At 45.9% G+C, this 27,043-nt stretch overlaps 1 protein-coding gene across 1 annotated transcript in view; it reads right to left on the minus strand.

The window, feature by feature from the left end:
- The window catches only part of PIK3C2B (phosphatidylinositol-4-phosphate 3-kinase catalytic subunit type 2 beta), a 130,578-nt gene that overhangs the window by 60,586 nt on the left and 42,949 nt on the right, over nucleotides 1–27,043 (minus strand). Inside the window, 6 exon segments of the mRNA XM_030221025.1 lie at nucleotides 10,990–11,185; nucleotides 11,819–11,852; nucleotides 15,929–16,075; nucleotides 17,335–17,398; nucleotides 18,500–18,579; nucleotides 21,591–21,702. Coding sequence (XP_030076885.1) covers nucleotides 10,990–11,185; nucleotides 11,819–11,852; nucleotides 15,929–16,075; nucleotides 17,335–17,398; nucleotides 18,500–18,579; nucleotides 21,591–21,702 — 633 coding nt within the window.

The following is a 27,043-nucleotide window of genomic DNA, read 5'->3' on the forward strand; positions in this document are numbered from 1 at the left end:
TATACCTGACCTTGATTTGTATCTGCCATTTCAGGGCACAGACCGTAGAAGTCTGCCCAGCACTAGCCTCGCCTCCCCCCACCGGCGCTGCCACCCAGTCTCGGCTAAGCTTCCTGAGGATCCATTCCTTCTGAACAGGATTCCTTTATGTTTCTCCCACGCATGTTTGAATTTGGCAACCTTCCTGAATGGTGTCATTGTGGCCTCCCTTCACCCCTCAAACTGAATTATGTGATTGGTGTTCTATTCGCTACAGCCAGTGGCGTAGGAAGGGGGGGGGGGTGCGAGGGGTGGTCCGCCCCGGGTGCACGCGCTCGGGGGGTGCCAGCCCCGCTGGTTCCCTGCTCTCTCTGCCCCGGAACAGGTTACTTCCTGTTCCGGGGCAGAGAGAGCAGGGAACCAGCGGGGCCGACGCAGCCCCGAGTGACGTGCACTCGGGGTGGATCGGCCCTCCCGCAGGTAAGAATGCGGTCCGGGGGGGGGGGGGGTGCGCCGTGCTGCACCCGGGGGGGGGGGTGCGCAGTGGCGACCCACCCCGGGTGCCATTAGCCCTTGCTAAGGCACTAGCTACAGCAAATAATTTCCTTGTCTATGAGGAAGTTTACACAAGAAATATTGCGCACAGATGCAAAGTGAAGAAATATATTTTTGGATTTGTGGACCATAACCGTCTCCTGAAAGTCTAGATCTGAGACTACATGCAGGATTCAGCCAGTCCTCCCAAGGTTTAACAGCTGGCAAACACTGGATTCCTCTCATAGCTCTGGCATTTGGTTTCTTGGTTATGGTGTTAATACAGTACATAGGAGGTCATTTCTCAGTCTCACAAGACTGCAAAATGCAATGCACATTTCAAAACGAAAATCCTCTCAGAGAGGCTGGCCAGTGCTGCAGGCAGTTCAGTAGCCACTGACTTTCCACTGGCCTTGCAGCATGTCCAAGAAATACACCATGAAACACGAAAGCCCTTTGCAGTACACACAGAAATACCCGACCATGAAGGAAGCACAAGAATCGTTACCCACAAAGCCGTTTCCACTGATTAAAAAATGTTTTCTCTCTGCAAAGAAACATATTGTTTGCCAGAAGACGGCCCTGCCCCAATTAACTGGTGCAAAAGCTTTCACTTTCTTGCAATAAACATCATTCGCCAATATTAGTATGGGCTCTTCTTAAAGCGTGAACAGTAACCCCCTCGTTCTATAACAGCTCACCTGAAGTACAGCACCAATGGCGCATGTTAATGTAGCTATACCCCTCCCTCACACCCGAGCAGGATGGATAATACTTACTAAGCTCTGGTTCGCCGGATCTCAATAGTCGTGGCAGCGCTCCCAGAAACTCAGCTCTCCGGTGTGGGAAGAGGGCAACATCAAACTAACCACGTCTCTGGCTTTCTAAAAGCCAGAGAGGAATTTAAAACTAGGTTCAGGATTTTCCCCTTATTTGAGGATATAAAATGGAGTCACACAAAATTTGATTTCTAATCTATAAAACTTTTAATAATGAAACTCGGTCTTTGGTACCACAACAGATATTAAGAATAACACAATATTCTTTCTTTGTAAACTTTCCTTTGCATATACTAAATAAATATAGACCAGTTAAAATTGTAACAATTCCCACTTAATTTTCACTTTGTGTTTTAATAGATTCCCTTACACACCTCATCCAATCCCACTCCATCAGATAAGTATTACTCTACTTTAATTTCTTTTATTCTCTTAACACTTTCCCCAGTATTGTAATGTTTATTAAACTTGAAGTTTTTAGATTCTTCAGAAATGTAAGAATTTGATTCTTTGTGTTATATTCCTATCTTTTGCAGATATCCTCTCTTTTACCCTCCAGGCGGAATCAGGTAAGTATTATTTTCTTATTTTTCAGGTCTCCCTGTTCACTTAAGCCCTCAGGACCCTGCACCTGTGTCCCACAAAGTCACTTAGCTTCAGTAGATTTCCTTTTCTGTAATGTGTCGGGTAGCCTTTCTTGCGTTGGGGCCCTGGTACTGCTTCCAACTCCGGATCTTCCTCTGTAATTGGTCTCTTTCAGCTTGTCTTCACCCTAAACCTCTCCTTAAAGAACTTAAATGGGAATAAAACCCTCACTCCCTAAACTCCAAAAGAGATTCCCTATACTGGATGACATTAAATTTAAAAACATCAATACTGTGGCCAATTACACTGAAATGAAACAGAATTAAATTTACCCTATTTCTTTAAAGCCTATGCTATTTTACTGCTTCCCTATCTATAGAGGAGGCCCACCAAAATTCACCGGAACCCACACACTATCAAGCAGTCCCAGCCTTCCTTCACTTTTATTTCCCCCCCTTTCAGGTAAGGTAACCCTCATTCAATCTTCCCAACACTTCTAAAACACACCTTTACAGACACTTTTATTAATTACCAACAATTTCCATGCTTCCCTCTCTTACCCTTCACACACCCTTACACTTACTCACTTTCCCAACTTTATTGCTTAAATTTTCTTTCAACTCCTTCACTTTTTCTCTAAACTCTGCCAGCACTCCGTCGCCCAGGAAATGGAACACCAACTTAGAATTCCGCTCCCCCTCAACCAATCCAATGCATTTTCAGAATTCCATTTTTTTCCAGTAACATTGGGAATTCTGCTAAGCCCAACTGTAACCTCATTTTACTTTTATTTTCCCCATAGACTATAATGGAAAATTACTAAAATCAGAATTTAAACCCAAATTTACACCCACCACAAAGCACTACCCCTGCACCAGACTTATGAATTTATTTTTCATATATTTAACCATTTTTAATACCCGCCCCGAAATTTTCACCCCTAAAACCTCCCTAAAACCCCGAACTAATTAAAATGTATATCAAAAATTCAATTAGCTTCCCCTCTACCTGCTACGTCGAATAAAAAAATTTAACCCTTAATTAACCCCTTTAAAACAGACCCCCTCCAAAAGATCCCCTAAAAATATTAAAATTCAAAAACTAACTCGCCTGAAAAATCCCCAAAAATTCCCCGAACCCAAATATGCAAAAATAATTTGAAAAACTTTAACCCCTGAATTTTTAAAAATAAAAAACACAACTTATACAATTAAAAAAAAACTAATTAAAATTTTGGGTTAAACGACCCCTTACCCCTCATCCCTCACTGGCCTCCAGGACCACTCGGAGTCCCCCAAACGGACCCTCCCAGGTAAAAAAAACAAAACAAAACATTCTTTATTATTTTTTTCCTCTTTCCTTTCCCTATGTTACATTAAGTTATAGAATACCAGCACTTCTGCGCACGAGTCCTACAGTTACGAGCTTTAATGCTAGCCACATACTCTACTACTACTACTACTACTACTATTTAGCATTTCTATAGCGCTACAAGGCATACGCAGCGCTGCACAAACATAGAAGAAAGACAGTCCCTGCTCAAAGAGCTTACAATCTAATAGACAAAAAATAAATAAAGTAAGCAAATCAAATCAATTAATGTGAACGGGAAGGAAGAGAGGAGGGTAGGTGGAGGCGAGTGGTTACAAGTGGTTACGAGTCAAAAGCAATGTTAAAGAGGTGGGCTTTCAGTCTAGATTTAAAGGTGGCCAAGGATGGGGCAAGACGTAGGGGCTCAGGAAGTTTATTCCAGGCGTAGGGTGCAGCGAGACAGAAGGCGAGACACAGAGAGACAGTCCCTGCTCGATAGAGCTTACAATCTATGGGCGCATCTTTTGGCAGATTAAAAATGTTTAAATAAAATAATCTCTATAATACAAAAGGGAAATTTCAATCTTTAATTGAATAACAATTCCATTAACTAGGAAAGTTTGAATAAATAGTTTGCGAGTGTCTCTCACGGTAACAAATATTTAAACAAAACGGAACCTCAAATCTCCTGATTACTACTACTACTACTATTTAGCATTTCTATAGCGCTACAAGGCGTACGCAGCGCTGCACAAATATAGAAGAAAGAAAGTCCCTGCTCAAAGAGCTTACAATCTAATAGACAAAAAATAAATAAAGTAAGCAAATCAAATCAATTAATGTGAACGGGAAGGAAGAGAGGAGGGTAGGTGGAGGCGAGTGGTTACAAGTGGTTACGAGTCAAAAGCAATGTTAAAGAGGTGGGCTTTCAGTCTAGATTTAAAGGTGGCCAAGGATGGGGCAAGACGTAGGGGCTCAGGAAGTTTATTCCAGGCGTAGGGTGCAGCGAGACAGAAGGCGCGAAGTCTGGAGTTGGCAGTAGTGGAGAAGGGAACAGATAAGAAGGATTTATCCATGGAGCGGAGTGCACGGGAAGGGGTGTAGGGAAGGACGAGTGTGGAGAGATACTGGGGAGCAGCAGAGTGAATACATTTATAGGTTAGTAGAAGAAGTTTGAACAGGATGCGAAAACGGATAGGGAGCCAGTGAAGGGTCTTGAGGAGAGGGGTAGTATGAGTAAAGCGACCCTGGCGGAAGATGAGACGGGCAGCAGAGTTATGAACCGACTGGAGAGGGGAGAGGTGACTAAGTGGGAGGCCAGCAAGAAGCAGATTGCAGTAGTCTAAACGAGAGGTGACAAGGGTGTGGATGAGGGTTTTGGTAGAGTGCTCGGAAAGAAAGGGGCGGATTTTACGGATGTTGTAAAGAAAGAAACGACAGGTTTTGGCAGTCTGCTGGATATGAGCAGAGAAGGAGAGAGAAGAGTCAAAGATGACCCCAAGGTTTCGAGCTGAGGAGACAGGGAGAATGAGAGAGCCATCAACAGAAATAGAAAACGGGGGGGTATTCTATAACATGGACATGCATAGGCGCCGACTCCATAGGTGCTGTGGGTGCTCGAGCACCCCCAATATTTCACCCACCAGAACTTTGTTCCCTCCCTCCGTCTCTCTGAGTTCCAGGGTTGTCATCCCTCCATCCGAGCTCCAGGGTTGTCGTTCCCCCCTTCGAGTTCCAGGCCCCCTCCCTCTGAATTTTAAAAGTCATCCTGACTTACCTCGTCGGGGTTATGGCGGCCGGCAGCAGCGGTAAAATGTGTGTAGTTTTCCCTTCTCTCTCTCAGCTCTGGTCCCGCCCTTGCGGAAACAGGAAATGAGGGCGAGACCAGAGCTGAGAGAGAGAGAAGGAAAAACCACGCTTTTTACCACTGCTGCCAGCTGCCATAACCCCGACAAAGTAAGTCAAGATGACTTTTAAAAGTCGGAGGGAGGGGGCCTGGAACTCGAAGGGAGGGAGTGAGGAAGGGACGATGACAACGACCCTGGAACTCGGAGGGAGGGGGGATCCTGTGGAACTGGGAGGGTGGGGGGCCCTGGAACTCAGAGGGGGGGAGACCCTGGAACTCGGAGGGAGGGAGGGAGGTGGGGGAGACCCTGGAACTCAGAGGGAGGGGGGACAAGGGGGAGGGGGGCGGGGAAAATGCACCACCTGTAAAAACAAAAAATGTCAGCACCCCCAATCATTCTGAAAAGTTGGCTCCTATGTGGACATGCAACTCGCTTAGCGTGTAAATGCAAATGGGTGGAGCTCAAGGGCATGGGGGAGGGTCTTACATTTACACACTCAACTTTCTGAATACTGTACGTTATGCGCTGAACTGCCACTCTGGCCATGGGAGTCACACTTTTGGGTACTGCTGTTTTTACACATATCAGTTTTGAGAACTGCTGTATTGGTGCCAGACTTTTCGGCACCCATACAGTGTCTAAAAGCCCTCCCCTGTCCCCCTTTTCCCCTCACTCACCAGGATCTGAGCTGGGGGCTGTTTGGGTAGGCAAAGGTACAGTACTGCGAGTGGGGAGTCCTCAGAACATAATGGAGAACATAACTGCGGTGCCTTAGGATGTCAGCCCTCTGGGGTCAGGGAAATACTACTGTAATGTGCTCTGCATTATATATCTACAGAGGATTATGGTCCACAAATCCAAAAACATATTTCTTCACTGCAGATGACAGAAGACAACACACAAAACAAAGACAACAACCCACCACCTAACAAATTATTCAGGATAACTTAATTGAAAAAAGCAACTTTTTACTCTGACGAAAGATTTGATAATCCTCTTCCTGACAGGCCTAAGCTAAACCCAAATAAACAACACAGAAACTGACAGCAGATGAAGACCATATGGTCTTCCCAGTCTACCCATCCACACCACTTATCCCTATCCAGCTCTACAATCTCTTCCACTCTCTCAGATCCCTTGTGCTTGTCCCACACATCACCTAGATGGGATTTTAGATAGTGCTGGGGAGGAGCCGGCTGTCTTGGTAAATGTGGGTACCAATGACTTAGGAAAATGTGGGAGAGAGGTTCTGGAAGCCAAATTTAGGCTCTTAGGTAGAAAGCTCAAATCCAGATCCTCTAGGGTAGCATTTTATAAAATGCTACCCGTTCCACGCACAGGGCCCAAGAGACAGGCAGAGCTCCCGAGTCTCAATGCGTGGATGAGACGATGGTGCAGGGAGGAGGGTTTTAGATTTGTTAGGAACTGGGCAATATTCTGGGGAAGGGGGAGCCTATTCCAAAAGGATGGGCTCCACCTTAACCAGGGTGGGACCAGGCTGCTGGCGTCGGTGTTTAAAAAGGAGATAGAGCAGATTTAAAACTAGAAATGGGGGGGGGGGGGGGGGGGGGGGGAGGGGGGGAGGCCGACAGTCGCTCAAAAGCGCATAGTTCGGGATAAGGTATCTTTCAAAGGTATCACCAAAACAGGGAAGATAGGGTATCCCGATAGCGAGGTTGCAATAGAGACCATAGTAGACCAGGTGTCTTTAAATAAAAAGCAGACAAAAGATTGCAAATTAACACACTCAACTGCTGAGCAAGATGTAAACAGGAACAACAAGCATAGTTTGAAATGTCTATATGCGAATGCCAGAAGCCTAAGAAATAAGATGGGAGAGTTAGAATATATTGCACTAAATGAAAATTTAGATATAATAGGCCGCTAGATGACTGAGAAGTAAAAGGGGTGATCAGGGAGGAAGATTTGGGAGAGATACCTGTGGCAGAAATGGTATTCAAAGCTGACGAGTCAGAGAAACTGAAAGGTAACGGCGCAATTTAACAAATTGAAGAGTAGCAAACTACCTGGACTGGATGGTATTCATCCCAGAGTACTGACAGAATTGAAAAATGAACTTCCAGAACTATTGTTAGTAATATGTAATTTATCTTTAAAATCAAGTATGGTACAAGTATTGGAGGGTGGCCAATGTAACACCAATTTTTTTAAAGGTTCCAGAGGTGATTCGGGAAATTATAGACCAGTGAGCCTGATGTCGGTGCCGGGCAAAATTGTGAGGACTATTATAAAGAACAAAATTACAAAGAATATTCAAAAGCATGGATTAATGAGACAAAGCCAACATGGATTTAGTGATGGGAAATCTATTAATTTCTTTGAAGGGGTGAACAAACATGTGGATAAAGGTGAGCCGGTTGATATTGTGTATTTGTATTTTCAAAATTTGACAAAGTACCTCATGAAAGACTCCAGAAGAAATTGGAGAGTCATGGGATAGGAGGTAGTGTTCTATTGTGGATTAAAAACTGGTTAAAGGATAGAAAACAGAGAGTAGGGTTAAATGGTCACTATTCTCAATGGAGAAGAGTAGTTAGTGGGATTCCGCAGGGGTCTGTGCTGGGATCGCTGCTTTTTAACATATTTATAAATGATCTAGAGATGGGAGTAACTAGTGAGTTAATTAAATTTGCTGACGACACAAAGTTATTCAAAGTTTTTAAATCGCAAGAGGATTGTGAAAAATTACAAAAGGATCTTACGAGACTGGGAGACCTGGGCATTCAAATGGCAGATGACGTTTATAAGTGCAAAGTGATGCATGTGGGAAAGAGGAACCCAAACTATAGTTCCCAGCCTGTCAAAGCAAACTGACCGGGCTGGGAGCAGAGATTCAGAGGCAGGTAAACGGAGAACTGCTGCTGAATATCTGCTCTTTCCAATGCAGTGCTCTCTAGTGGTCTTTGGTGGTATTACCCAGATAACTGCCCGGTTAGCTTAGAAAAGCAAGTGTGAATGTCAGCACTGTATACTGCTAGTATTTTACAGACACATAGGTGCTTTTCTGCCCTAATAAAAAATTACCCTCGTTATATATGTGTATGTATATAGATAGATTTATTATATATCTATATTTACACACACACACATATTGTTTTCTCTGTGAGGCAATGCCTGGTATCAGATTAGGTCCACTCAGTCTGCAAAGTTACATTCTGGTTCTCTAGCATTTTGGGGAAATGAATATAAGTAATTTGTATTTACAAATTCTCATTGTTAACTCAGCTCCATCTCTCCATTCAGCCTGTTCAATGTTTTCCCACCACTGTCCCTGTTTGTCTGTCCCAGTCTTCTGCTTCAGTGCTGCCCTCCAGCATCCCCACTGCCGGGCCATTTCAGGCCCTTCCCATCTTCCTCTGGTCCTTGGAGAAGTCCCACCAGTACCTCGACAGCCCTGCCTCCCACGACATACCACCAAGCTTCACCCCAATTCAAGCAGCAATACATAATATGGAAGGGCTTCTGTCTGTGTGAGCGGCCGGCCGGCCGGCCGGCCATTGATGTGCTATCAAAGGAGATTGGTTCATCTTTCTGCTCAAGTACATTCACCTTCACGCTCTGCTCACGCATGACAGATTTCACATCTGATTCTCTTCAGGCCACATCAAAGCTGATTAAGCAATATGTTAGAGCCCAGACTGTTCTATCCCCACCCCCATCCAAGGAGGCCAGCACCGGACAGACATATGCCAGTTTGAATCCCATCACACATCCTGAACATGTGACAGGTGCCTAGCGAGGAATGAGAGGGTTACACGGCCTAAAGGTCAAAGGATGCCTGGAGTTCCCAGGCTTCCTCCTTTGTTCTTTCTCAAACACCAATCAGAATACATTAAAGCCAGAACAAAAGACGCCCTGTGGCACTAGAGCAGCGCCTGTCCCCCTTCGCATTCTGCCAAACCCCTGAACATGACAAGCAGCAGACTGGCTAAGGGGAAGGAAGGGGGAATTAGTGAATGGCCCCTTCCTCCTCCCCTTTCTGTGTCTAAAAATACACATTTCTCCAAGGAACTGCGACAAAAGGCCTTTGCACGGAACAAAGACGGATCCTCAGCCTCCATTGTGCAGGAAATCCATACATAGAGCCAATGGGCCATAGTCTCCCACTGAGAACTGACCATCTGCCACTAGAGGCTTCAGCCAGTGGAGAGTTGGGGTGGGGGGTGGGGCCTTCTATTCCAGCACAGCCTGACAGCTTGTCCGGGTTAAGTCAATAGTACGTGTCTCTGTTTTGTTTCTGAACCACTGGCCTGAGCTGAGCTGAACTGAACTGTGGCATTTCCCCCTTCCCATTCTCACAGTCCCACCTCCAAACCAGATTACACCCTCCACCCCTCCTAGAGAAAGGCTAGTGGCACTTCTCTGAAATGTCACTGAAAAAGTTACAGCAGGACAACCAGAATTATAAACACAGTGTCAACTACTTATAATCTGCTAGGGCTGAGATACAACCTGTATCTGTAAATAACACAACATGCAAATTCTTATATACCGCCATCATTCAATGAATTAATTAAATGCGGTTTACAAGAACAAGAAAACCATAGAACACTAGAAAATTTCAACATACTGAGCATTAAAAAAAATGTCTTCAGTTTACTTGAGAACTCATATATTCCGTTTCTAATTGGACATCTAGCGATTGGGATCTTGCCAGGTATTTGTGACCTGGATTGGCCACTGTTGGAAACAGGATGCTGGGCTTGATGGACCCTTTGGTCTGTCCCAGTATGGCAACACTTATGTACTTATGAAAGAGAATTCCATTCCAAGGCTACGAACGGAATTTGGTACAAAAAAGTCAGGGAATGTATCATTTTAAATTTGACCTGAGAAACGGTAGGAAATAAATCTTTAGTCTCTAACTCTGATACTAAGGAATGATCGTAAGCCTAAATTCAAGGTGGAGTAGCAGCTTAGCCACTAGAGAAGCAAGTTGCAAACATGGAACTGAAAGTAATTTGCAGTGAGCATGGGTTTGAAAAGGGGGAGTAATACGTTTAAAGTTCATGTTGATTGTTTCGAGTGTTGCCACCCTGCCTGTGACATCATGAGCCACCGTAAAAGTCACTCTACTGCTATGGATTAGTGCACGTTTAGATATTTATTTAGATTTTGCTCACACCTTTTTCAGTAGTAGCTCAAGGTGAGTTACATTCAGGTACTCTGGATATTTCTCTGTCCCAGGAGGGCTCACAATCTAAGTTTGTACCTGAGGCAATGGAGGGTTAAGTGACTTGCCCAAGATCACAAGAAGCAGCAGTGGGATTTGAACCGGCCACCTCTGGATTGCAAGACCGGTGGTCTAGCCACTAGGCCACTCCTCCACTCCAGTTTTCACTTACATCCTGCCAGTGACGTCACTATACCCAATAGTGTGACAACAGTTTTCAGAAGCTCGGTGCAAAAATGTTTGCAGTCTTCCCTGCCATGACAGTTACATACATTCCATTTCCTAGGTCACGTTAAGAAACAGTCTCACAGAGGGGGGATTTGTTCGATGGGTGGGAGGAGTGTGTTGGGAGGGGGAGGTGTGGCTCATCAAGGAGAGTTATGGTTATGTCATTGATTCTATCTGTTATTAGTCTGAGATGATGAGGCATACTGTGGGAAGATCCAACCTTGGTGGTTTTGGAGGTGAGAGATTTCTCTAAAGGAACGAGATATTTCATTAATCCGGGCATCCCGGCTGTTTGGGAGATTGGACTGTAAGCGAGGTGTTGTGCCCGTAATCAAATAGCGCTAATGGGGAAGGGGTGGCGTGGAAGGGGAGAGGGGATGTAAAGACTGATGATGGCCATGTTATAAAGATTTGACGATACATGTTATAGAACAACTGGTTGTACATTGAATCAGTTGAGTGTTCTGTATGTTGATTTTATTACATCATCAATAAAATTGTTGAAACTAAAAAAAAAAAGAAACAGTCTCACCTGGTTGCCCAGGTAATGGGGACTCTGTGCATTGCATATATGGTAAAAGACAGGGGACTGGTGAGGAGTGATGCATCCTGAGTCTGGTATTGCTTCCTGTCTCCTTGGACGACCGTCTGGAAATCGGCATTGAAAGTGCTGCAGTACAGCTGTACCAGATCCAAGATGGCTGCTGTCAACGATTCCACAACCTTTTCTGTAACACATAATCAAGCACCCAAATCGAATGTAATTCAGCCATTAAGGGCACCAACCCCAAACACTGATCAATTTTGCTCTGCAGAGCTACAATTTGGTCATGAGCAGATCCAAGAGCATTTCTGTGGAGCAACAGTTCTTGTGCTGCAGGTATCCAAAGCTTTTAAACATAGATGCAGTGATACACCAAGGGTGGGCGGGGAGGTGGGTGTGGTCTACCCCGCCCCACGTTCAGGCAGTAAGGGAGTGCTTTGAACAGTCGCAGAGCCACAGTCTACAGGCACGTGGATGTCGACTCTGCCGCTCCCCTACCCTGGAACAAGAAGTTGACGTCAGAGGGGGCAGGGGACCGGCAGAGTTGACAGTCACGTGCCTGTAGACTATGGCTCTGTGACTGCTTAAAGCACCCCCTTACTGCTTGGAGGGACGGTGGTGGGGTTGACATGCCTGGAGGAGGGGGGTACTCTGCCCTGGGTGGCAATCAAGCTAGGTACACCTACAGGTACATAGCTGAAAAGATTATACAGAACCACAGCTCAGTGGGGTGATACATGGACAGAGACACACAATGATGCACTCAAAACTTAAAACCAGAAGGATACAGCTCCCAAAATCACAGCAAAATGTTTACCTCGATTTTCCCTCTTGGCCAGAAGACTTGGATCCTGCACAAGGGAAAAAGAAAGAGAAATATGAAATTTCCCTTAACACTCCCTCTGTGCTTATAGGATGTTATATGTGCTGTGAAGGCAGAAATGTTTTACTCTCTGAGAGCAAGCAAGGTATGTAGTCCTCACAGCAAGGCAGGGCTGGATGGAGTAACACTACATTGGCTACCCATTCACTTTTTAATTTATACCTCCCTTGTGATTATTCATGGCCTTCTTCCCCTCAGGAGGGGAGGACTTGCCTAATGGTTAGTGCAGTGGGCTGAGATTTGATTCCCATTGCAGCTCCTCATCACGGCAGTGGGCAGCGGAGAGGAGGTGGCGGCGGGGTGATGACCAAAATGTGCCTCCCACCTTGAGCTCTAGCCCCCTCCTACCTCAAGGTCTGGCTATGCCCCTGGTATTGATTGACTGCAAAGAAAACAGGGCAGCTCTGTCCCATCCTATACCTAAGGGTCTTGAAGAAACCCTCTAGGGTCAGAGAAAGTACCTGCATATAACGTGTACAGCTCTGTGTACATCTAGTAGTGCTACAGAAATGATTACTAGTAGTAGTAACTTTAAAGATGGTTTCCTTAGGCACCTTAATCCCTTTCCTCCAAAAAGACTTGCTATGCTCCCTGCATCTGATAGAAGTTTATATTTATACAGAGATACATCTAAGTCACAGGAAATATTTCTGATTCACAATAGTAAAACACCACCTCCAGTATCCCATAATGCCTTTCGGCCTAGTACCAGCACTGTCTGTATTCACTGAATGCCTGTCAGTTGAACACACCTTGCAAGCATCTTTTCCTTCTGGACAATTCACTGATCAAGACCACATCTCAGCAACAGAACCCATAAGCAGGCAACCGAGCCAGCTGGGGGGTGGGGGGGGGGTGGAGTCATAAATTACCCTAAATTCCACCTGAGCTTGTCATCAAGTTCTGCTAGTAACAACTCAGGTGAAGAAGTAGCCTAGTGGTTAGTGCAGTGGACTTTGATCCTGGGGAACTGAGTTCGATTCCCACTGCAGCTCCTTGTGACTCTGGGCAAGTCACTTAACCCTCCATTGCCCCAGGTACAAAATAAGTACCTGAATATATGTAAACTGCTTTGAATGTAGTTGCAAAAACCACAGAAAGGCGATATATCAAGTTCCATTTCCCTTTCCCTGTTTCCCTTATGACATCACAATATCAGGAGTGAGCCAAGTATTGGGCAATCAAGCCATTGTGACATCACTGATGAGGTTGGCTCTTATTGGTGGAATGAGTAGCCTAGTGGTTAGTGCAGTGGACTTTGATCCTGGGGGACTGAGTTCGATTCCCACTGCAGCTCCTTGTGACTCTGGGCAAGTCACTCAACCCTCCATTGCCCCTGGTACAAAATAAGCAACTGAATATATGTAAACTGCTTTGAATGTAGTTGCAAAAACCTCAGAAAGGCGGTATATCCACTCCCATTTCCCTTTCCCCTTCTTCCACAAAGAAAGATCACCATCTTGGTAGGTAATGTTGAAGGGCGCCAATCCCAGGACCTATGGTCAGCTTCATCATATAAACAGCTTAGAGCTAAGGACCATCTGGAATGCTCGAAGCTTTCACCGATATGCAGGAAGACTGTCAGGTTGTAGAACTTGGCCTTCGCTCATGGAATAACTACCAGAGCCACCTATCTGGCAGAGAAGGACAACTTCCAGGTAGACAAAATTGAGTCAAGTCTCCAAATGGATCCTGGACACTGGGGTAGCAAAGAAGATCTGTTTGTGCCTCTTCTGAAACGGAAGGTTCAGCAACCTTCCCCATCATCTACCAGCAGAGACTTTTCTAAAACTCAGAAGAGACCAGGGAAGTGTGGGGCTTTCACTTATGTCCAGGCAGGCTTCATCCTGGAAGGCATACAAGGGCAAGTTGTAGGGGCTTCAGTAACCCAACTGAAGTCAACCTCCATGAATATCTGCAAAACATCATAATTTGGAGAGGGATTCCCAATTGGGGCAGTAGGTTTGGTCAGTCTGTCCTATAAGATCTTTGAGGTTTAGACTCCAACTCTATCCCCCACAGGAAAGGAAAAGGAATGGGATGAGATTCTGGAATTAGCTCAGGCCTTTTCAGTAGCTGAAGGCAAGTTACATTCAGGTATAGCTGGGATTTCCTTGTCCTTGACGGGCTTAAATCTGAGACAATGGAGAGTTAAGTAACTTGCCCAAGACCATGAGCTGCAGTGGCATTTGAACTCTGGTTTCCTTAGTTCTTAGCACATTGCTTTAATCATTAGGCAGTTACACTATTTTTATTCTTCCCAGGCGACCTTTACTAAAGGACAAAACAAAAAGTGACCATAAATGGCCCATTTCTTGCAGAAGCAGATTCATTACTCACTGTGGCTCTGTTTCTCCACTTCCCCTTTTTGTTCAAGGCAGCCTGTCGTTAAGAATTCCATATCCTGCCTGCTTAACTTAAACAGGTGTTTTCTAAGGACAGCAGGATATCAGTCCTCATGAAACCCACCCACCTCCCCTAGGAACGGAGGACGTCCTGCACGATACCACGGTAGGTGTGCAGTTCATTGTGCAAGAAAACCCTACAAAGCCTGCAAGCTCTACCGTTTTCTTTACAGCCTAAGCTCCATCAGAGGACGCCACTCAGTTCTGAGGACTAACATCCTAGGCACAGAGGATCCATCACGGGCGACATCACCACAAGCGTAATCCCAAATAATCAATGTTTTGTCAAGAGAGAAACAACATCCAGTCAACAAAGGCTCTCTTGTATATTTACGTTTCAACAGCTTTTATTAATGATTCAACCAAGGAAGCATCCAACAAGCTCAGTATACAATGAATTGAAAACAATAAACAAAACAATCTGAGCATTAACCACATCATCAAACTTTTTAACACTTTCTCCCCACCCTACACGACCCCAAAGCTCTCTTGTATATTAAAAAAAAAAAAAGACGTTACAAGAGAGCCTTTGTTCAATGCATCACTGCAACTGCGACCGAATGTTCCCTGCGAAGAAGCATCTTTGCTGTACTATCTCAGTCCTCGAGGGCCGCAACCCAGTTGGCTTTTCAGGATTTCCCCAATGAATATGCCTGAGATCTACTTGCATACAATGGAGGCAGTGTATGCAAATCAATCTCGTGCATATTCATTGGGGAAATCCTGAACCCCAACGGGGTTGAAGCCCTCGAGGACCGAGACTGCCCATCTCTGATCAGCAAATCGCGGAGGTTTTCTGCTGAGAAAAAGATGGACCCGTAGGGGGATAAGACAGTTGGTACATGCCCTTATTTTCTTCTCTTGGTAGGCTGGAAATCTGGGGGCAGGAAGGTACCTGTGGCACCAGCCAGTTTCAAACCGCCAAAAGGAAACTTTGTAAGGTTTGGAAATATTTCTCTTTAGAAAGAGGAACATGTACCCTTTTTTCCTGTCCCATCTGCAAAAATCTAGTGAACACGTCAAATGTTTGTCAGAACTGCCAGTCAATGCAAATCCCCTTCTTCACCTAAAAACCAAAAGCCCTCTGAATGAGGAACAAAAATAAAACACAATATTGAAAGAAAAGCTCAAAACAGCCAGAAAATCAATAAGACCCAATTTCCAGCAATTAAACAGACAAACGGAGTTAATGGGGCCGATATTTAGCTGGTGGTGCTCAGATTATGCTGAGTGCCATCGGTATTATACCCGGAGATTCAATTCCGGCCCACATTCAGCCTCCAACGTTGAATTTCCAGGTTTCTGGAGCCGGTAAGTGCGATATTCAGAACTGAACACACTATGAAGTACCAACTAAACATAAGACAGGACAGACTTTTATGTGATTCTGTTAACGAGGTGACCTTGGCCAGTTAAGCGTTCAATATCGGTACTTAACCAGCCAAGTGCTGACTCCACTCTTGGAATGCCCCCAAAATAGCCGGTTAAACCCTGCTGAAAATGAGCGGACAGCTCCAAACGAGCAATTTAACTGGCCAGGAGCTGTTTCAGGCTGGCTAAATCGCTTTCAATACCAACCCCGATGTTTTTAAAGTGAGTTTTGGCAAGGGGGTAAATACAGCTGTGATCTCTCCCTTACCTTACTGAACTTGGACTGCAGACGGGAGGGGCAGGGTGGCAGCTGATTCAGTGCGGTTGTTATTTCCAGAGTCTCAATAGCCGCCAGTGAATTGCAAATTGCCATGACTGACTGTACCACCCTTTCGGCTTTCAAGTGGAAATCCCCCTGGAAGGAAAGAGAAGCAATTCTGTGCCACTGAACCAAAGATGGACCCTGTACAGGCAAAATATGCAATGCCCTCCATTCACACACCACATCCTTTGGTCCTGGGGAACTGAGGAACTGAGTTTGATCCCACTTCAGGCACAGGCAGCTCCTTGTGACTCTGGGCAAGTCACTTAACCCTCCATTGCCCCATGTAAGCCGCATTGAGCCTGCCATGAGTGGGAAAGCGCAGGTACAAATGTAACAAAAATAAAATAGATACTATTGGAGATTCTACATGGAATGTTGTTGTTGCTACTATCTGAGATTCCGGAATGTTGCTACTATTGATATTCTGTTGCTACTATTGGAGATTCTACATGGAATGTTGCTACTATTGGAGATTCTACATGGAATGTTGCTATTCCACTAGCGAAGGCTGCGCAGGCTTCTGTTTCTGTGAGTCTGACGTCCTGCACATACGTGCAGGACGTCAGACTCACAGAAGCAGAAGCCTGCGCGGCCACATTGGTGATCTGCAAGGGCCGACTTCTACATGGAATGTTGCTAGTGGAATAGCAACATTCCATGTAGAATCTCAAATAGTAGCAACAGTGGAGGAGTGGCCTAGTGGTTAGGGTGGTGGACTTTGGTCCTGGGGAACTGAGGAACTGAGTTCGATTCCCGGCACAGACAGCTCCTTGTGACTCTGGGCAAGTCACTTAACCCTCCATTGCCCCATGTAAGCCGCATTGAGCCTGCCATGAGTGGGAAAGCGCAGGGTACAAATGTAACAAAAAAATAAATCCCGCTCCTCATACAATCAAGCAGACGTTACATCCGAGCCCCCACCTCGTACATCCAAATAGCACAGTCCAACGCACTAGGAGGGGGTGTCTGCGGAGCCTGTCGATAAAGAAACACAGGCGCCTCCTCTCCTTCACAGAATACACGTGTAACCGGGTACAATACGCACTTAACATTCACGCGTGAGCAGTCACGCCAGTCGCAGAGCTGTGCCCAACGGCTGCAGATACGCACGTAAGTTATGTGCGAGCCCCACCTATGCTCTGCCCGCAGCACACCCCCATTACAAGCTAAGTGGGTACATACAGGAGAGCACCACAGAGGCAGTTCCATGCACATCTACACGTATTCAATCTTCAGTTCCCCCTGCTTAGTCCAAAAGCGAATCAGCCCACAGGAAGAAAGAAGAGTGTGATCTCTCCGGACACTGCACCATTCCTAGGGCTCCTCTTCCCCCTGTCTTAGACACTCACCTCAGCATCCAAGAAGGAATCAACCTCGTTATGGAAGGTATCAAAGAGAAGAGACAGGGCTTCCCTTTAAACAAACAGGAAACAGAAATGAGCATTACACTGGCAAGAGAGAAGCCCTCTTATTATGCCCTCAGGCTACCTCCTCCTCTTTCTTCTGCCTCTCCTAGGGTCACCATTTTTCTTCTCCTCTGCCTTTCAGACCTGTCATGTCTTTTCCCTCCCTTCTGCCCTCTGTGCCCCTTTCTCTCTCCCCCTCCTGCCCTCCAGGCCTGTCTCCTCTGCCCCTCCTGCCCTCTATGCACCTTTCCCCTTGTCCTGCTGCACTCTGTGCCCATCTCTTTCCTTTCTTATGCCCCACTTTTCCCTCCCTCCTGCTCTGTGCCCCTCACCTCTGCCCCTCCTGCCCTCTGTGCCCCTCTCCTATTGCCCTCTGTGCCCCTTTTCTCCCTCCCTGCCACCTTCTCTGGCCCTCTCCAACTTGCCCTCTGTGCCCCTCCTCTCTTCCTCCTGTCCTCTGTGCCCCCTCCTCTTGCCCTCCTGCCTTCTAGGCCTGTCTCCTCTGCCCCTCCTGTCCACTATGCACCTTTCCCATTTGCCCTGCTGCACTCTGTGCCCATCTCTTTCCTCTCGTATGCCCCACTTTTCCCTCCCTCCTGCTCTGTGCCCCTCACCTCTGCCCCTCCTGCCCTCTGTGCCCCTCTCCTATTGCCCTGTTGCCCTCTTTGCCCCTTTTCTCCCTCCCTGCCACCTTCTCTGGCCCTCTCCAACTTGCCCTCTGTGCCCCTCCTCTCTTCCTCCTGTCCTCTGTGCCCCCTCCTCTTGCCCTCCTGCCTTCTAGGCACCTCTCCTACCCTTTCTCTCTGCTGCCCTCTGTGCCATAAGAGCATATAAATAGCCAGACTAGGTCAGACCAATGGTCCATCTAGCCCAGCATCCTGCTTCCAACAGTGGCCAATCCAGGTCACTAGTACCTGGCAGAAACCCAATTAGTAGCACCATTCCATGCTACCAATCCCAGGGCAAGCAGTCGCTTCCCCCATATTCATCTCCTCTTGCCCTATTGCCCTTGGTGCCCCTCTCCTCTCTCCCTGTTGCCCTCTCCAACCTTCCCTCCTCTTTTCCTCCTGCCACCTGTGCCCTCTATGCCTCTTCCCTCATGTCGTACCTACTGATGGTCTGCTTAACTGGCCGCTCCTGCAGGTGTACATGATGGTTTAGGGTTGATGGACTCTGATGGTCACTTGCCTAGAAAAGGAAGGGGAGAGGGATGAATTGTTGCTCACAGCTGGCTTAACCATCAGGCAGACTGGACACTCATGGGGCCGCAGTAGCTAGGAGGGAGCAAAGAGCAGCGGCAGAAGGACTCAACCATTAGAGCATGCTGTTACCTGCAGGGAGGGGGAGTTATATTATCTTTTACCTGGGTAAATGACTTTTGGCTAGGAATGGAAATGTATAAAACATAGATGCACTGAAAGAATTTCTGCTTTTATGGGATGTGCACATAGGAATGGATTGGGGTGTAGTTGTGATGTACGTACCTCATTTTAAAAACACATGTGCACAAGCACAGAAGGCAAACATACACTTACACCTTCTCGGCAGCAGGTGTGAGAGAATTAGGGACTATTAGGGACAGTTTTCAGAACTTAATTTATAAAGAAAACAGACACCTTTGCCACCTTTACAAAGTCCATCCAATTCTCATGTCAATTTTTCTTTTAAGTAAATCAGAGGGTGGATATCTTAATAAAGAAATTATCATTAATATAACTTTTAAATGTGAAATCTTCAAACACTTCATTAAACTTGGTAAGTCTCAGTTTTCCAAATATAAAAGTTATCTGCAAAAAAATGCAGAGCACCAGCTAGAGACATGAATCGCACTTCACTGTCACTGCCTCAGGGAAGTCGGTCACCTCAGACTATGCTGTTCACGTGTATCCCTCTGTATAAAACAGCTAGTGGTGTGCTGGAGCTGGATCGCAAGAGCCAGTTGTTAACTTTGCTCGGCTCTTGCGAGCCGGTTGTTGAAACGCGCGAGCCGGCTCTTCTCCTCCCTCCCGATCCGGTCCCATCCCTCCCGATCCGATTCGGTCCCTCTCTCCCGATCCCTCACGTCACCGACCCGACCTGACTCTTCGCATTCTTTGGGGCAGGCAGTCTTGCCTGCCCGCTGCCAGAACTGACTCTCTCCCGCTGGCGCTGCCGGTTCGCACTTTAAAAATGGCCGCCGAGACTTCCAGAGGCGGCCTCGCGAGACTTCTGCTAAAGTCTCGGCGGCCATTTTGAAGCGCGAACCGGCCAGCAGCGCCAGTGGGGGAGAGTCAGTTCTGGAAGCGGGCAGGCAAGACTGCCTGCCCCGAAGCATGCGAAGAGTCAGGTCGGGTCGGTGACGTGAGGGATCGGGAGGGAGGGACCGAATCGGATCGGGAGGGAGGGAGCAGGGGAGGAGAATTCGCCAACAACTCGGGAGGGGGTGGCAGGGGAGAGAAGGGAGTCGCTGGGCATTTGTGGATGGAGGGGAAAGGAGGGTCACTGAGTATGGCTGGGTGCATGCAGGGTAGGGGAGAGGAGGCAGGAGGGTCACTGCTGGACATGGGTGGATGGAGGGCAGGGGAAAGGGGGATCACTGGGTATGGGTGCATGCAGGGCAGGGGAGAGGAGGGTCACTTCTAGACATGGGTGCATGCAGGGCAGGGGAGAGGAGGGTTGCTGGGCATGGGTGCATGCAGGGTCACTGGACATGAGTGGATGGAGGGCAGGGGAAAAGAGGGTCACTGGGTATGCGTGCATGCAGGGCAGGGGAGAGGAGGGTCACTGGGTATGGGTGCATGGAGGGCAGGGGAGAGGAGGGTCGCTGGGTGCATGCAGGGCAGGGGGAGAGAAGGGTCACTGGACATGGGTGGATGGAGAGGGGGGGGAGAGAGAAGAAATGCTGGAGGGAAGAGTGAGGAAGGAGATGAGATGAGGGAAAAGAAAGAGGAGAAAAACTGCACATGGATGAAGAAAATAAGCAGAAGCTGAGGACCAGAAATGAAGGAGGAAAGAAATAAATGGAAAGGAAGCCCTGGAAACGGAGTTAAGAGGACAGATAGCAGCACAATCGGATACTGGGCCAGCATGATCAAAAAAACAGTCACCAGACAACAAAGGTAGAAAAAATAATTTTATTTTCATTATAGTGTTTGGAATATGTCCACTTTGAGAATCAGGTGCTCAACATTAAAAGTTTATATTTATTTACTTATTTATGGCATTTTATCCCACATTAAACATGAATTAGATTGGAACCTGGGATCATTTAATTTTTTTTTCCTGGAGTAATGCATTGCCTCCCCCCAAGCTCTCTCCCCGGCTATAGCCAGCTCTGCAATCTGGGGGGGGGGGGGGCGAAGAGGGGGACCGGGGAGAGAGCCTGTTGTTAAACGTTTACCAGCACACCACTGAAAACAGCCCTGATGACCTGATATAAACTTACCCTCTGTTTTTCAGGATTGGTTTGGGAGAGTACGGATCGGATGATCATGATTGTTGAGTTTAATTATCGGAACCTCAGGGGAGGTGGGCTGGGGCCTTGCAAGTTCATTTTATCGGCTGAAGCCTATGTTGAGTTCAGGTGATTTTAGGAGTGTGGTTTCTAAACTGGATTATTGTAATCCCTTTATTTTGGAGCATCTAGCTGTTGCAGTAAAAGCTCTACCAAGTGCAGAATACCTGCCCCTAGGATGGTTGCAGGTTTTTTTTCTTCTGGTAGGGGCTTAATGTCCGATTTTGCAATGCGGTTGGCTTTGGATTTAGTAAAAACACCACATTATGCTGTGACAAGGGCTTTGGCGTTCTCAATAGCAGGGCAATTTAAGAAACTGCTAAATACGCAGCTTTTTGTTCAGGCATTTGCTAATGTTTAATGATTATCCACAGATAAATGATGGAAGATGATTGTGACAGTGTATTTAATATTTATTATTTTGTATGTTTTTATGGTAGCCACTTAGGTGTCAAGCAGGTTATAAGTTTTCATGGTAAATTAATTAAGGAGCATCTAATATCCTGTCCTGGCTCGGAGCATGGCTAAGGGTATAAGTTATCTCTTTCATGCTGCAGTGAATAGGATGCATTAACTTCCGGAGCTTCTGGGGAATTCCAGTGTAAAAATCCCCAAAGCAATAAAGACAGCATTTTAATTGACACAGAGGTCAAACAACTACTTGTCAGGTGACGCATGAAAGGACAATAATAACCCAGGTACTTACACTCCTGGCAAGATCCCCACGCATGTTCCGTTTCTCCATCAGCTTCAGTCGGATATCAATATCGAACTTCCTGCAGTGTTGGATGTACTCATGGCTTCCCAGGATGTGCTCACTGCAGACACAAAACAGACAGCACTGAACAGAGCCACACAAAACATCACACGGGAGGCAGAGCAGCGAAAGACCCTCGCAATTAACGGGATGAGTGAGCCACACATGCAAGTGACAGCATGTGACAGTGTGGAGAATGGAGCTGTTTACTAGTTAAGATTTAGAAAGAAACAGAAGTTCTTTCTGCTTGTGTAGTTCGACACCACAGAGCTACCTGCTGTGAGTGGAATGAGATCAAAGTACTGAAGTGACAGAAAACCTTTTCATCACTTTATCTGCAAAGGTCCTTTGGTGTTTTTTTTTCTATTTTTTCCTTTTAAATTCTCATTTTTCAGTATCTCAACCTCAGCTAGGAGAGGCCTGAAGTCTTCTCTTGCAAAACCCCAAAAGTTTTACTTACTTATTCATTCATTCATTTATACTACTACTACTATTTAGCATTTCTATAGCGCTACAAGGCGTACGCAGCGCTGCACAAACATAGAAGAAAGACAGTCCCTGCTCAAAGAGCTTACAATCTAATAGACAAAAAATAAATAAAGTAAGCAAATCAAATCAATTAATGTGTACGGGAAGGAAGAGAGGAGGGTAGGTGGAGGCGAGTGGTTACAAGTGGTTACGAGTCAAAAGCAATGTTAAAGAGGTGGGCTTTCAGTCTAGATTTAAAGGTGGCCAAGGATGGGGCAAGACGTAGGGGCTCAGGAAGTTTATTCCAGGCGTAGGGTGCAGCGAGACAGAAGGTGCGAAGTCTGGAGTTGGCAGTAGTGGAGAAGGGAACAGATAAGAAGAATTTATCCATGGAGCGGAGTGCACGGGAGGGGGCGTAGGGAAGGACGAGTGTGGAGAGACACTGGGGAGCAGCAGAGTGAATACATTTATAGGTTAGTAGAAGAAGTTTGAACAGGATGCGAAAACGGATAGGGAGCCAGTGAAGGGACTTGAGGAGAAGGGTACTACTACTACTACTATTTAGCATTTCTATAGCGCTACAAGGCTTACGCAGCGCTGCACAAACATAGAAGAAAGACAGTCCCTGCTCAAAGAGCTTACAATCTAATAGACAAGAAATAAATAAAGTAAGCAAATCAAATCAATTAATGTGAATGGGAAGGAGGAGAGGAGGGTAGGTGGAGGCGAGTGGTTACGAGTCAAAAGCAATGTTAAAGAGGTGGGCTTTCAGTCTAGATTTAAAGGTGGCCAAGGATGGGGCAAGACGTAGGGGCTCAGGAAGTCTATTCAAGATAACTCTTGAACATAGAAATACAGACATTAAATAATACAGGGGAAAAAAGTACCATTGAATCATAAATTCCTCCTTAGACCACAATAAGAAGAGGGGAAGAGATATAGAATATTGGGAGAGTTAATCACAAGAAACCAAAAATACTAAAGAAAGGCTTAACCGATACAGCCACAAAGCTCTCATACTCAATACACAGGCGTAGTTATTACAAAACCCTATAACTTCTTCAAATCCAAAAAGCAACACAGCTTCTCTGGTGTAAAAACCACGTACTTACATTGGGCATATCTGATCCTGCATTTACAGAGAAATGCTAACAAACACCCCCCTCCCCCGAATCCATAACCTCGTCCCATAGAAAGGAAAGCTCTGCCTTCCTTCCTTCCTTCTTGGGTAACTTTAGTAACATCCAGATAAATCCTGGCCATAAAAAAGGTCTTGAGAGTGTCTAAAATATTGTTTCATTGTGTTATTAACATCTTCCTCAAATACCCTACACACTAATAACATTGTTCTTTCTGTTGTTTCAGGAATAGACTCTTCCAATACAGCCGATATATTTTCAAGATCCATCAATGGTTCAGGCTCTGAGCCCACTAACTCTCCTTAGACATTTTTGAAAGAAATCTTATTCACAGGAGGCAAAACACCAGAGGAAAACGTCAAAATTTCAACAAGGTACTTTTTGTTTTAAAGATATTCAAGGAGGGAAGTTACCATAGTCTTAGTAGACGTTCAAACTACGCAAATTAAGTTTCCTACTATGATTTTCCAAGAACTCAAAAGACTTCAATCTGCCTGTGCACAGCCAGTCTATCTACTATTACTACTAATCATTTCTATAGCACTATTAGACGGATACAGCACTGTACACTGAACATGAAGAGACAGTCCCTGCTCACAAGAGCTTACAATCTAATCAGGCCACACAAACAGGACAAATAAGGGATAAGGGAATTACTAACGTGGAAATGATAAAATAAGGGTTCTGAACAAGTGGATAAGGGTTAGGAGTTAAAAGCAGCATCAAAAAGGTGGGCTTTTAGCTTATATTTGAAGACGGCCAGAGATGGAGCTTGACGTACCGGCTCAGGAAGTCTATTCCAGGCATATGCTGCAGCAAGATAAAAGGAACTGAGCCTGGAGTTGACAGTGCAGGAAAAGGGTACAGATAAGAGAGATTTACCCAGTGAATGGAGTTCCTGGGGAGGAATGTAGGGAGAGATGAGAGTGGACCCATTTCCAGGACTCGGTGCACTCTGAAGCGCCACTCTCACTGCTGGGCATGGTGGGTGGGTGGGGGCTGCCACCAGGGGGAGAAAGAGATATTTTGTGTTCCAGCGGGGGAAACACTCCTCCGCCTTCCCTGAACGCGCAACTCACACTCTTGACATCCGTCCTTGGGGCCCTGACAGTGAACTGGTCGATCCTTAACTGTATTGGGGGCACAATCTCCTAACTACCCCTTTTCTCTTGGTATGTGGCATAAGGTAGAGGGGAAATCAAATTTGCTCTGGGGTCCCTGGTTTGGCTGGCGAGGGGTCTCCAACCTCCGCCCGCTTAAGCATTTATCCAGTGATTAGTAGTAGTAATTCCATAATTCCACATTACTCATACATTTACTCACAGAAATATGTACACCATGTGCCTCTGTGTCTTAACACTGCCCTTAAGCTTCCCATTGTCTCCTCCCAATATCTCAATGTTGATGTCCCATTGTGATATTCCTAATGATAATTTGATTATCTCGCATAACTTGTACAATGTAACCCATAACCAAGTTGTAACAACTATATTCTCATTATTCATATCTTATTGTAAGCCACACTGAGCCCGCAAAGAGGTGGGAAAATGTGGGATACAAATGCAAACAATAATATAGTAACCACACTGAAGAAATCATGTGATGTGATTCCTGTCAACAAGTCTTCTCCGAAGTAACCCCTACACATGTTTTCAATTGTTTCCTAAAACTTAGATATACATTCAAGTATCTAAGATCCCTGGGTAAACCATTCCAGACACTTGCTAATAAATAAGTAAAGGAAGATTTGAAAGAAGTATGGGGCCATAAGTGACTGGGTCAAAAACTGGTTAAGTGGGAGGAGACAGAGGGTAGTGGTAAATCGAGTTTGCTCTGAGGAAAGGGATGTTATCAGTGGTGAACCGCAGGGATCCATCCTCGGGTCGGCTCTCTTTAACATCTTTGTAAGCGATATTGCGGAAGGGTTGTCTGGTAAGGTTTGTCTCTTTGCAGATGATAACAAACTCTGTAATAGGGCGGACACACCAGAGGGTGTGGATGGCATAAGTTCTGGTATCCTACAGGGCTGCCTTTAGCTAAGGGGGAAAAAGCGGCAGTTGCCCCAGGCCCTGCATAAGAGAAAGCCCATAGGTAAATCCTCTCTGGAGTGTAAGAAACCAGTAGTGCCACTGGTGCCAGTCCTGAAACTCTCCTTTGGGTCCTCTGATGTAAGCTATGGATCCAAATGTTTCATGCACCCCTAAGGCTCCACTTTTGACATGGGTCCCGGAAGGGTTCTCCCTACAGGTTAGACTCCAGAGAGGTGCAGGATCACATCATGGAATCACTGTGGTGGGGTGGTCCATCCTCAAACGTTTGCCCAGGGTTTCATATGCAGGTAAAGCGGTCCTGGGTATTTGAGGGTCTCGCAATGTACAGCTATGTAGTGCTAGCACCGCACCAGCCAAAAGAATATCTTGTTTTTTTCTAGCCGTAGCTTGTAAATGTTCCATCAAATGACACCACCCCCATGACCATCCACATGTTGGACTGATCTGTTTATTTGAATTAAAGATTATGCCGTTTCATAGTTGTCCTGCTGAGCACGGGGAGGCTCTAGTTACAGACAGGCAGCTTTGTTTTACTGCAGTACTGTCCAGTTCAACAGGAAGGACAGGGACCATCCCAGTTTCTGGGATTCAGTGTAACTGGAGGTCCTGGATTAAAGAGAAGAATGAAGGAGACAGATAAAAAGGAGAGGGGGAAAGAGGACAGATTTGTGTGGGGATATTCTATGTGCAAACATTGATGCTTGAGTTGCAAAAGTACGTGTGTAAAATAGCATATTATATAATCCACACACCGCCCGAACTCCACCTCTGTACCTGCCTATCGGCAAAGTCCACTTTTACACCAGTTGGGAGTCACCTACGTGCAAATATGACTTTAGAAAATTACCTCCAAATTGTAAACTGCTGCCAGCCTTGGAACTGGAAGAACTCCTAATTAACAGCACGCCAGAGAGAAGCCTGAGTCTGGCAGCTGTGCATGCAAGAATGAAGAGGTCCTTCCTTCCTTCCTTCCTGCAGACATCTGGAATTCTTTGCTCTTGTTTGAAGGGGCAGGGAAGGAGAAGCAGGAAGCTTGCCAGAAAGAACAGCTCTACGGAAAAGTTTACGTCTTTCCTCCTCACTCCCTCACCCTGACAGACTCAGCTCAGATGCCTCCTGATTCACTAATGCAGCACGGAGGCAGCTCCTAGTCCAGAAAACTGCTGAACAGCAATACAGTGGGTAACCTCCATCTGATTTTCCTGTATTTTCCATGAGATGTGAATAAAATCATTCTCCAGAAGGTGGAAGCAACAGACTTTCAAAAACATGTTCCTTAGTCACTGATGAAGGACATGTGAATGAGTCACGCTGATAAAGTCTATGATATGTCCCAAGAGGAGTTTTCCCTGTGGTTCTACAGCCCTAGAAAAAAAAAAAACACTTCTTTTCTGCACAAACATGGCTCAGCAGACGTCAGTTTGAATGTTTGACCCTTGTTGACTGCTCTTGTCTTCAGAGAAAACACAATTATTTTCCTTGATATAATAGCCATACTGGGTCAGGCCAATGGTCCATCTAGCCCAGTATCCTGTTTCCAACAGTGACCAATCCAGGTCACAAGTATCTGGCAGAAACCCAAATAGTAGCAACATTCCATGCTACCAATCCCAGGGCAAGCAGTGGCTTCCCCAGGTCTATCTCAAGAGCAGACTATGGATTTTTCTTCCAGGAACTTGTCCAAACCAATGTTACCATATCCTCTGGCAACAAGTTTCAGAGCTTAACTATTCGTTGAGTGGAA

Source organism: Microcaecilia unicolor, chromosome 12 (assembly GCF_901765095.1).
Source record: "Microcaecilia unicolor chromosome 12, aMicUni1.1, whole genome shotgun sequence".
Classification (NCBI taxonomy): domain Eukaryota; kingdom Metazoa; phylum Chordata; class Amphibia; order Gymnophiona; family Siphonopidae; genus Microcaecilia; species Microcaecilia unicolor.